This window comes from Cyprinodon variegatus, unplaced genomic scaffold, assembly GCF_000732505.1.
Source record: "Cyprinodon variegatus isolate N-32 unplaced genomic scaffold, C_variegatus-1.0 Scaffold379, whole genome shotgun sequence".
Classification (NCBI taxonomy): Eukaryota; Metazoa; Chordata; class Actinopteri; order Cyprinodontiformes; family Cyprinodontidae; genus Cyprinodon; species Cyprinodon variegatus.
The window spans coordinates 401,819-414,718 of NW_015150832.1; the positions used below are offsets into that span (position 1 = coordinate 401,819).

Below are 12,900 nucleotides of genomic sequence, written 5' to 3' on the forward strand. Positions count from 1 at the left end.
CAGAAATCAAGCTGCAGGCTTCAAGGGAGCACTTTTTTAGTTATGGCAATAAAAAAAACAAATATATATATATATATATATATATATATATATATATATAGTGTGTGTGTGTGTGTCTGTATAATCTAAATTAAATAAAAATCAGCTGTAGTGTGAGGCCTCAAAGATTTTGTAGACAATGTTAGGTCACAAATACGTCAAGAAGATTAATAAGCACAGCTAACAGTTCAGGGTGAAAGTTGCATTTAAAGCTGAGTTAATTTCTGAAATATTTCAGGTTTTGAACAATAAGCTCCATTCTACCCTTTAAAACTGTGCATGTCGCAACCTTTCCATTCACCTACACTGACCTGCAGAATGGAGAGTATATTAATGAGCCAAGAGGCTCATAGAAACTCTGTGGAAGCAGCAGAGATCCACAACTCAAGGAGAATCTGTCAAAAGAACAACTACTGTAGTCATGCAACACAACATCCCCACAATGTAACATGGTGCTATGTGAATGCTTTTCTTTAGGAGGATGGTATATGTTCTCAATCCTTCAAGGCTACTTGTTCCCACACAGGCCTTGCAGCAGAGCTTTAGTTTTCAGAAAAACATTCAGAGCCATGATAGAACAGTTCAGATTTAGGCATTTTCTCACTTTACAAAGACCAAATGTCTAGAGCGATATTCAAATGAGTATCTGTAGCAGTACTAGAAAAGTGCTGTCCCCTTATGCTCTCCACTTAGTCTGACTGAGCTAGTTTTATTTATTTTTTTTTTGAAGGGAAGAGTGGGCAAATAAATCGCTATCTAGTTGGTAGAGACATACCCCCAAAGAATCACAGTTGTAATCTAAGACAGTGGTTATTCTTCAATATGTTGACCATGGAGAGGTGAATAGAGCTGCATGCCTCATTCTGCAAACATCCATACATCTTCTCCCATTTATTCTATCAGGGTCTCAGGCAGTCGATGGGAATTCGTATTGAGGGCAACAGACTGATGACAGGGAAATACAACCATGCACGCACACAGTCACATCTAAGGACAATTCAGAGATACCACTTAACCTAGCAGTCATGTTTTTTGACTGTGGGAAGAAGTCAGAGTACCCAGAGAGAACCCACACATGCACAGGGAGATCATGCAAACTCCATGCAGAAACTCTGGGCCAGGAACACACTTCAAGCATTGATTTATAAAGGTTTAGGGTATATCAGACTTTTCCAAAAAACTTCACTTGCCTTTACTTTTTAGCCAACTTTGCTATTAGTTTTTTTTTAGAGCTTTGATTTGCTAGAATTACCAGTGGCTTTGGTTTTTGATTAAACTCAATATCCAAATTCTTTTAAAGTCAAGAGGGGCTACTAGACTATCTTCAATTATTTAATTAGCCAAATGAAAAGTATTATGAAATATTCCCGATATATTTTCCTTTTGTAATAATTACAAAACATGATTTTCAGCTCTCTTTTTTCTGCAGCTCTATAAACTAACAACTCCAGAAACCTTCTGGGGTTTGGTTCATTGCCTTGTAATGTACTAAACTGCCGTTCTCCTGACTAATAAGACAAAATGTTGTGAAGGTCTCTGAGTTCTTTCAGTCAGTGTGCCATAGAAAATGGTCTGATGTCTCTGTTCCTTTGAATTTAGAAAGAGATTTTATTCACTCTGATTGGTAACAGATGTTGTACAATGAAGGAGAAGCCTTTAGGTAAGAATGGCTGAAATTCCACTGAGTAGACTTGGTTATCCAGCAGATAAACACCCCTGCAGTAAAAGTGATTTAACTGATCCATAAAACATATTTAAATGATTATTTGATATTTCTAAGATTCATAACTCATAATTACCATTTAAACAGGAGATAAACATTTACAAAGTCCTGCTAATTATCTCATTATTTGATTCAGTTAAGCTGAGGCTTAACAATAACTCAAATTAGCAGGTATACACACGTAGAAAAATCATATTCGGTTGTTAGAATGGTTCAGTCATAGTCCAGGTCTTGAAAACTGATGTTCACAGTCTCTATAGAGACTGACTGAACATGAACTATTATGTAAAGGCGATGTTAAAAGATTTTAGTCAGCTAATATGCAAACAGATTTATCCCAAAAATACTTTCATCTGTTATTGGAGGGAAAGATTGTTAATGCCACATGCATGCCACACATAGCAGAGTTAACTATTAGCGATAAGTTCCACATTCACTATGGGACTAATGAAAGTTTATCTTGTCTTTTCTTATTTAAGCATTATTTTTACATGAAAATTCTTACTGAAAGTCCAACAAACAGACTTTACAGACTTTAACTTACTTTTACTATTTTAGCACACCAGTATGTCAAAGTTTAAACCCCACCCTGGACTTCCAGTCGGTCAGTGTCATTGTTAAACAACTTAGTGTTGTTGTGCTTTTTTGTTTTTTGTTTGTTTGTCTGTCTTTCTGTCTGACAAATTAATAGATATTGTAATATTATGGTTGACATTCTTTACAATGTTTCTATATATCAGGAAATATGTCTTAAATTACTATCATAATGGTGTAAAATAGTCTTATTATACCTGCAGAAAACGTGCCAACCTGCTGCTGTTTCTCTGCAAATGTAGAAGCTAGTTATATCCACTAGTCCCATCCTGCCAACTGCTATAGTTGGGAGGGATTGACACTTGTTACATGCCGCCTATGGTTCTGCAGCGAGTAACCCATGCTTTCCACGGTCCCTGTCTACATGATGATCTCCTTCATTGTGCTTGTGTTCAACAATGAAAACATAACCTACCTCAATCATTACTGTCCGGTTAGTCTGACCACAATTATTGCTGTATAAGTGCTTTAAGAAGTCCCTCCCAAAGTATATCAAGGATGCCCTCCTTATAGGTCCATACAGCCTGCAGTTTGCTCACAGCAAAAATCATTCTACAAAGGATGCGGTCTTGTTGGCAGTTCACAGGACTCCAACTCATCTGCAGCACCCTAACTGCAATATAAGGATGCTTTTTGTGGACATTAGTTAAGCCTTCAACACTGTCTTTCCAGATGTGTCACACCTGAAACTCTACAACCTGGGCTTATCCGAACCACTTTTCTCCTGGATCAGTAAATTCATCAAGCCCCAGGTAGTGAAGATTAGGAAATGTATTTCTGCCCCACTGATCATCATCACCAACATGCCATCGACCTGCTTTCTTTGCTCTCTTCACAGACTATTCTGCTATTAACAAAACAAAATATTAAACTTACTGATTGTTGCACCTTTTTAAGTCAGGAGACTGTAGAGTGCTCTACACTACAGTCAGTCATTCACGCACAGATTCACAGTTAAGCAAGGTTTCCATACACAGCCGTCACAGGCCCCTCTGAAAAACCAATAGTAGGCAATGAAGTGTCTTGCCCAAGCACACAGCAGTCTGAGGCTACGTTCACTCTGCAGACAAATGTGGCCTAAATCCAATCTTTTTGCCCTGAAGTGATTAAGGTGAGATTCTTTTATGACTGTGTGAACAGGCAAAGTCACATGTAACTTGACTTTTTCCAAATTGATCTAGGCCACAGTCAGATCTTTTGGAATCTGACTGAGGTCTGAACAGCCAAGTGACCCATATCGAAATTAGTATGACGATGATGTCACTCTGTGCTGATAGTATGGATACAAAAACAAATACAAAAAACATTGAAGACAGTGTAGACGGAGGTGTGCAACACAATGGGGGGACAACATCATTTTGGAGTTAATAAGTATTTGGGTGCATACAAAAATCCAAAAGGAAATTTAGAGGTGATACCGTAACAGGTCAGTTAACTATGACACTGCATCCACACTTTTCTCCTGATAGATGTCGCTGCCACTGCTCCTCCAAAAGCCCTTATAAATAGTTTAGTTCTCTCTCTCTCTCTCTTCTGTCCACTTTCTGCATTTTTTGCTGTATCAAACGATTGCAGCTTTAAATCTATCCACAGAAACAAACATGTGATTTGTCTTGGAAAAAAAGAACTGCATGCTCAGAAGAAAAATACCAAGTGTTTTTTTGACATGACTTATTTTTCTGCGCATTCGGGTCATTTCAGGAACACAATTTAAGATTGTCATGTGAACAGCTGGGGTTTGAACCAGTGATCCTCTGGTTGTGGGTAAAACTCCTGCATCCTATAAGACTATTGCCCTTCCCATGGCTGTAAAATTTTTGGGTGACAATGCTTTTGTGGGTCTAATATCTAATAATGATAAGACCTAATGCAGAGAAGAAGTGAACATTCTGACAGGGTGATGCTCCGGGAATAATCTTATCTTGAGATTATAACCTCCAAGTCCATGGGTTCGAAACTTAACTCTCAAACTGCCTCTAGACCATACTCTCTGATGATTTTAATAGGCGGAACCAAATTGGTTTGTACATCTTAACATTAGCACAGCAACCTTTGTAGAACACTCATGTATGCCCACTTATTTAATATAAAATAAAAACAATTAGTCCGCCTTACTTGGAATTTTGTAAAGATCAGGCCCCAAGTCTTCTGGAGTTTCTGACAAAGTAAATTGGACTGAATTGTCTTTAAATGCACTCAAGAAATCAAAGAATATAATCCTCATAGGGCTGTATGCACTGCCTAGATAAGAGTGGGTTTGTCAAAGAATGTATATAACGGCATCTTCAAACCAATCTCCATGGCAATAGTCTGCAGGGGGGTCGTTATACCTTCTTACTTTCTCAGGTAGGCAAACAGGAGTCTGTTTAGGACCGTCATGATGTGGGATATTTGGGCCTCAGGTCTATAGTCATTGAGCACTAAAGGCTGAGTTTTCTTTCGTATCGGAGCAGGGTAGTTGCTCACTGGTACTGTCTCCTGGGTCAGACTAAAGTTAAAGAGGTGCTGCAGAATCTCACAGAGCTACTCTGCACAGGCCTTCAGGACTCTGGGGCTGGCGCCATATAGTCTTGGTGCCCTATTGTCATTTAGGTTCTCCATTTTTTTTTATTTACCTGACTTCTGCAGACTTACAGATGGAAGGGGGAGGCAAAGGGAGCACCACCATCTTTTGATTTGGTTAAGAACAAACACATAACCAAGAAGGTACGTGGCAGAGGTGTTAGATGAAACATTGTAGGGTTTAGGACAAAGGAGGATGGGTCTGTTTGACTGTGGGCAGGAGAATGCTGAGTTTGTTCCTGAACAGAATCTATTGAAGAATCTGTTCAGTTCTTTGGCTCTGTCCAGACTCCCATCTGTATGATCCTCTTTCTGCTTAAAGCCTTTGACCTTTTCATCTCTGACTACACACATTGCTTGCTTTCCACTTTCTTCTTGCATGCCTCCTTGCTCTTTGTTCTCTTAAATTTAAGTTGATTATATATTCTACCCAATAACTCATTGTCTCCAAAAGGGACTTTTTCTTGTTTAGTCCTCACTTTATATAATTGGTGATCTAGGGTTTATTATTTGGGAAGCATTCCACTGTTCTGGTGGATATGGCGTTATCTACACCATCATCTATAGACTTAGCAGTGGTGGTGAGGACAGGGGATTGCAGGATTGTGGCCTCCATATCTGGACTTGCTTAACCCTGCACGAGTCCATGAAACAGACAGACACATTGCAAAAGATCCCAGCCACCCCAACAATGCACTATTTGTCTCGATTTCTTCAGTAAAATTAGCTTAAAAACATTAATTCCAAAACAAAGAACAGTCTCTTTCTCAAAGCTTAAAAGGCAATACTCCCCCTGTAGTTCTTACACTTACTCACCTTCACACACCCCTCCTCAAACAAACAACAAGATCACATAGACAGATAAACATCCCTGCTGTTAATCTAATAGACCCCTGCCTAACTTTATAAACTGTTATGCGATTTACTACATGCTATGTTCCCATGTACAGACTTCTCTTCCAAGGATGGTTCAATCTTTCTACAACTGCTACTAATTGTTCCTCTTTGTGTTTCTCAGTTTTTCCCTGAAAGTTTTTAATATTTTCTGCTGAGGGTGTTTTTGTAATTTTTGAAAGGGTCAGCAAGAACCCAAATTTTATTAAGTCTTTTTAATATCCGTCTGCTTTTTATGTGTGCATTCTGAGCCAATTGTATCAATAAAATGTCATCATGGTTTTATAATGACAATAGAGTCTTGATTCTTGAAAACGGTTGGATGAGTGGAAATACAAATGTATGGATGGAAAAAAACTGATGGATGGATGGAAAAACTAATTGGAAAAACCAGAAGTTGTACAGATGGAAAAACTTTTAGATGGATAAAAAATTACTGGATAAATACAATATTTAGGCAAAGACAAATTAAATAATAATGTCTTAGTGCAGAAGTATTTTTCCATACTTTTTCACTATGTTTAGCAAGCTAGTTTGTCTCTGCCTTTTATAGTATGACACAGAGCCTTTAGCCATCACTGATCTACATATAATGATGTTTAGTTATTCACAGACTGTTGGTAAATTCCGATCTTATATTTCTCAGGCTTGTTCCAAGTAAAATAAAAGCATTCCATGCATCGCTAGACTGAACAAAACCCTAAATACGGGTCATTTTTTACATTTCAAGAATACCCCTTCTCTGTGTCATGTTGTTGCAGCAAAGCTCTATAAACAAACACAGATTAATGGCTGGAAATACCCTCACAGTCTTGAGGCGTCTGCTGTTTACACTGACCAGGCAAGGCTTTGAGATAGTCTGGCATGATGTCATCTCAAACGGTTCATTTTCCCACATTCACTCTGAGTTAGATTGATGCTGCACATGTGCTCCTGTACTGCTCTGTTGTTCAACGGTAAGTTATATCAGCATATTAAAGGACGGCAAGTGCAGCAGGGAGTAAACTGACACCCATGAGCAGTGTCTCTAAATTGGGGATTTGTCTGAGATATTCTGAGCTCGGCAGATATGCTGTGATGAGAATAACACATGGAAATCAGTTTTTCCCTTTGATTTTTTTCTTTTTTGTTGTTGTTGGTTGCTATTTCAATAAAAAAAAAAAATAAACTTTTTCTTGTTTTTTAGGAATCCACTTCTGTATTAGTTTCCATGAGTGGTCTTAGGTTAAAAGGACATTATTTGGTTCTATTATGACAAAGTACTGAAGAAAGCATATGGTGCATCAGGAAGGCATCATTATTTATTACAGCCTTATGCTAAATGGTATTAAAACATCTATTTTCTCTAAATTCACGGCGCAGCACCCCATGTTGACAATGTAAGAAAAAAAGTTTTTGAGTTTGCAAATTCATTGAAAAGATAGAAACATTCAAATTCTAAAAAACTTAATGGATCCCAAAGTGGAACATTTCAGTGTTGGTACAGCCCAGCCAAGAAAAGACAAAAACACAGACATTATACATGGGGTGACGCAGTGTCCGAGGCCTTGCTGCTGTCATAGACGCTGCTCTTACATTATAAGAAATTACATTTGCATAAGTAGTCAGAGCCCCTGCTCAACAATATGTTGATCCATAATTGGCAGGTCTGGCCACTCTACAATAAAGGCCTTATTTCTGGATTACTGCAGACATGTTTGTCCCTTTGGAGGGTTCTCCTTTCTCAGTGGAGAAATGCTGATGGCAGAGTAACCATAGGGACACCGGCCACAACCAAAAAGCTTGCGAACCTTCCGCCACAACAATCCCGCCCCCTTGATAAACGACCAATCTCATTCACTTTATTCACTCGTGTAAAGTCGGGCATCACTCGCGAGAATCCAGAAATGCAACGGTTTGCCTTTCCTAATCAGCTTGGGGCGACAGTGGTGTTGGATGTTGGAGTTTGCCCTGAAATCGAAGGGTTGACGGTTCAAGCCCCGGCTCTGACTTTCATTGTCGTTGTGTCCTTGGGCAAGACACTTCACCTGCATTGTCTACTGATGGTGGTCAGAGGGTCTGGTGGCGCCAGTGTACGGCAGCCCCGCTGCTGTCAGTGAGCCCCAGGGCAGCTGTGGCAACAATGTAGCTTGCCACCATCAGTGTGTGCGTGAATGGGTGAATGACTGTAGTGTAAAGCACCTGGGTCAAGTCTCCTGACTTGAAAAAAAGGCGCTATATAAGTACATGCCATTTACCATTTACCATCATGTCCAGTCACCTGAATTCAACACAAATGGGCTCTATTTAATCTGTAGAAACATCTTAAGGATAATCGGTGGAAACATTATGCATCTCAGCTGAAATTTGCACTTTATGACACTTTATCAGTTTGCAGTAATCTCAAAAAGATATTGTGTCTAGAATATTAAGGACATAAGTTCAATTGATACCATTTGGTATACTTTCGTGATGGAGTGTACTCTCTTACAGTGACTGTAAGGTAATAAATTAACAGCAATGAAGAACCCAGCACTCCAGTGTACAAATGGTCAAGTTAGAGGAAATAACTGCTGTAAACAAGGAACAAGTTTTTGTTTTGTCTCAAAGAGCTTAAGAGACTCTGACCTCGCGAGGTTCACAGACTAGCCTTTGTTTCCAGAAACTTAGGAAAAAACTTCAGTGGCTCATGGTCACACCAGTTGTTTTTGCAATATACGAGCTATTATGTGAACTGAGAAATGCATGGGCGGATAGCATGTTCACATGGGTTTAAGATCCCCTGTGTCTTTGTTTGGCCGCTAAGGACGAGGAATTTTTTTTTTTATTTAGTGACGCAAGATTATTATCCCACAGTTTGCATTGTTGTTTAAGATTAACTGAAATCTAATTTTAGAGTTTATCATAGCTGAGCTCTAAAAATATTGCAGCTATTGTGATTTTAGGTCTGCTGTGTTTTCTTTAGCCCTGGACCAACCGACAGATGTTATTGCATGCATGGGAGGAATTTCCAAAAACATTTTCTCCTTTAAGACCCCCGAGGCTCTCATTTCTTTAACTGTACATGTATTCCGTTTTTTTTTCTCCTTCTCCCCCTCTGTATCATATTCTTCGTTGCAGCTCCCAATAGCTCCCTTTATGGCATTATTTTTGGCTGATCTTATACATATATACAGCAGCAAACCAGACTCCATATAAACTCCTTCTAAGCATGTCTAAAGTGCAGGCTGGTCACCTTATTGTTTTACCAGGAGGAAAAGTGAAGAAAAAATATTGAAACAGGCTTAGTTCTAACGGTAGATAATCCAGTTACAAGCGTGTGTAGCTTGTCAAAAAGTCTTCTCTCCAGGCTGTGGCTTTGTGATATTAATAGACCCTGAAGCCAGAAAAGCATTGAAGCTAAGAAGAAGGCTTTGACCCTTTTTTGCCACAGGCTTGCCCTCTGCTTCGACCCTGATCCGCTGAATTTATGTTAAGGCTTTGGTGGGCAAAGATGCAATGGGTTAGATTTTAAAAAGCTGGTTTGCTTTATCCTTTTACAGACAAGAAGACAATATGGAAGTTTATTAGCTTCTATTACACTTCTTGATTAGATGGGGAAACTAGGAAAAGATGCATCTCCTTTTATTGTTTACTGCAGAGCCACCAAAGGGTGGACTCTAGGCTGTATGTTCTTTTTTATTCAGTTTGCTTTGCTTACACTACCTCGTCTTTTCATTGCTCACAGGCCATGCAGGGACAAGGAGGCTTTGTGGGACACTCGGATGCAGACTCCCGCCTGTGTGTTGACGGGTTTGAACTCTTCACAGAGCTCTCAGCCAAACAAAGGAAGCTACCAATTGCAGTTTGCTATTCAGCAGCTCCAACAGCAGAGGTTAAAGTCTTATCAGGTTTTGGACCAGGACCTTTGCAGACACCAGGTATGTATAGAGAGGTAAAGCAAACTGGAGCTCTCATATCTGTGCAACAATATAATTTAGCAGATTGTAACACTTCCCAAAATAACTTTTTTTGTGTGTTTTTTTTACTATTTAACTCTTATAAGATTAGACTATTACCACAATCTGCAAATCTTTTCCCAAACCACTTTAAATGTCCGATCCTAACACAAACTCACTCCCAGAAAACCAAGCATGACGTTTTCACCAGTGTATTTTGCTTTGCTAATGTTCTTTGTTAGGTTTTGACTGAAAGGTGTATAATCATGGAACGCTCCAGAGAAGTTTACATCCATAACACTTTTTATCTGATTTTTTCCACATTACAACCACAAACTGATGATGCAGTGATGTATTTTTGGATATCTGTGACAGGTCATCACATACTGTAGTTTAAGATAAATGTTAAAAACAACAAAAAGATGAGTTTAGGATGAGTTTACATTTTTACATAATATCTGATTGGTGCGGCGTGCATTTGCATTCAACCCCCTTAGTGCACAGACCCAAAAGCTTTCAGAAATGGTTACTGAATTAAGCCAAGCTATGTGTTATTTCATCTCAGTATCATTAAAGCTTTTCTGTGAAGGCTTTGCATGTTTATTAAAGAACATTATTATTATGCAATGTCATGAACTAATGCTGTAGAGAAATTTAAAGCAGGGTCAGGTTAAAAATTAATATCGCCTTTGAACATTTGTCACTGTTCAATCCATTAATTGGTAAAATAATGGGAGGAGTATAAACCAACCAAGAGATTGTTTTTTAACTTAGAACAGAAAATTAATCCCAGAAGAAGCCAAGCGCCCCATAATAACTCTGGAACAGCTGCTGAGATTACCGATTACAGATTGTTTTAGCAGGGCAGCTGGGAGTTGAGTATTAGCCCAACCTATCCTATAGTGAAGGAACATTAGCAAGTAGGAATCCATTGTTAAAGTTGAAACCTAAAAAGTTTAGATTATTGTTTGTATGCTGTACATCATGCTGAACACATCCTCCACACTGTAAAACATTGATTTGATATGGACATAGAGCTGAACTCGGACGATAATTGTTAATTAAAGGGAGAAAATAGCTGATCTGAGTATCAACAGCCAGACTGAGCTTGAATTTGCTACTTTATTTGAAAGCTGGTTCTACCAAGTATCAAGTCTGGACTTTCATTAAAATAAAATATAAAAAATCGTGTTCTTTTTTTATTTTCTTATTCTATTAATTAAGCACTCATTTGTTTATTCAATTGCATAAAATACCAATGAAATAAAAGCCAGTATTTGTGATTTGAAATAATGTAAAACACACAGAGAATACTGTAGTATGATACTGCATGGAATCTCCAGTCTCACCAGGCCTCCATGTTTGTTCGCAACATAAATATAATTTTGGTATAATTGTCAAAGTTTCAAATTTAGAAACGAGAACAACTTGAGGTCCTTTTTGACCAGCCATGAAAGCTGTAATTTGGAGCCTTGCACGTGGCTGTTTAAAACAGAGCGGACCTAGATGTATGTACTTTCAGGATGGTTTCTGGAGTCATTAAAATGATGGAGAGAAGTTGAGAAAGGAAAAGGTCATGGGACAGTTTATAGAGTGGAAAAGTTGGATAACCCCTTTTTTTTCAAGCTGTTGATAGCAACGCAGCTTCTTTCAAGATTGTTTTTAATGGCCTTAACAGAGCCTTAATTGATGCAATTGAGGTGATATTTTTCTTGGCTTGTCTAAGCATACGCAACTTTGTAAAAAAGAAAACATCCATTAATGTTCTTAGCTTTTAAGTCTCTTTTTTTGTCTCACAGACTGAACCTCATTTCCCTTAATTCTAAATTATCCTGTTAGATGCATGGAGGCCGGAAGTTGCCTTTTACTCTCAACTGTCTTGTTTTTTTGTTATGTATTGCTTAAACAAACTCCCTAGAGAACAGGAGAGAGAGCATTATGTTAAAACTTCCCAAACTGACATTGTAATGATGTTTCAAATTATATTGTTTGCATTTAATTATTTAAGAATAATCATATGAATTTAAAATGTTGCATGCCCCAATGCCCCTAAAATGATTTTCTTCTAGATTTTATTTCATGTTTTGGCTTTTTTTATATTATTGTTTTTCTATTACTTGAAGCTCATTGTTCAGAAATAGATAATAGATCCTTAATTACTTGTTTTGCTTCGATAAATTGCTGATTTCCGCTCAGATTTCTGATATCTAATAAGGTTACTTTTTTTTCCCACCTAAACTAATAGCTAAAAACTTCCCTCTACTTGTCTAATACTCAGATTTATTTATACTACACAATGCATATCATGCAGGCATTTGGAAAAAAAATTGTTCCTGATTAAAGGGCTGTTGGATTTAGGTAAAAATCTTGTGTTCGAGGTTTGTATAGATGAAGTTATACAAATATGTATGATTTTTTGCAGATTTTGCTTTTTGGAAGAACAGTCAGCCAAACAATTTCAGGCAAAAATAGTTTTCTAGTTTCAATGTTCTTTGACTGGGATTGTTTGCAGTAGCCCATCGCTACTTGTTGCAAAAGTGTAAAGCAAAAGAAAACTTTGTTTAGAATATTATAGACTGATAAAAGACAGAAAACTGTGGTGTGTATTTGCGTTAATCCTCCGTTTATATGCTTAGCTTTAATAAGGGCTGTAAATCTTTAAGGTGTGTCTCTACCAGCTTTGCTCAACTAGAGCCTGAGATTATAGCTGCTTCTTTGAAAACTGCTTATTCGCTGTCAGGTTTGAAAGGGCGGGTCCGTCAAAATCAAATTTAAGTATTGTCACTAATTCTAATTTGGATTAAGCTCTGGATTTTCGACTTGGCCATTTTAAAACAGGGATATGCCTTGATCTCATCCAATCCACTGTAGCTCTGATTGCATGTTATAGCCCAGATTTGTGTAGAATGTAATGCAGTTTTGCAGTAATGCAGTTTTGCAGTTTTTACTGACCCTATGCCTTCAATATTGTATGCAACTGAAACGCTTGTTTTTTGGTCCTGTCTGTCCAGATCAATGCGTTCATTTCACATGCTTGCTGAATCCTATACAAGTGCTCTTTGTGGTTATGCAGCTTTTCTTCTTCTTTGATAAATATGTCAGTTTAGACCTATATCCATATATCTGGACCTCTTGATTTACAATACACTTTTATTTCCAGTTGATGAGTTA

General features: G+C 38.0%; 1 protein-coding gene across 3 annotated transcripts in view; it reads left to right on the forward strand.

Annotated features, from left to right (window-relative positions):
• Nucleotides 1-12,900, forward strand: part of ttll5 (tubulin tyrosine ligase like 5) — a 78,318-nt gene that overhangs the window by 49,073 nt on the left and 16,345 nt on the right. For all 3 annotated transcript variants that reach the window (XM_015386816.1, XM_015386818.1, XM_015386817.1), the window contains one exon: nucleotides 9,519-9,711. In XM_015386816.1, the coding sequence (XP_015242302.1) occupies nucleotides 9,519-9,711 (193 nt within the window). The remainder of the gene's footprint in view (nucleotides 1-9,518; nucleotides 9,712-12,900) is intronic.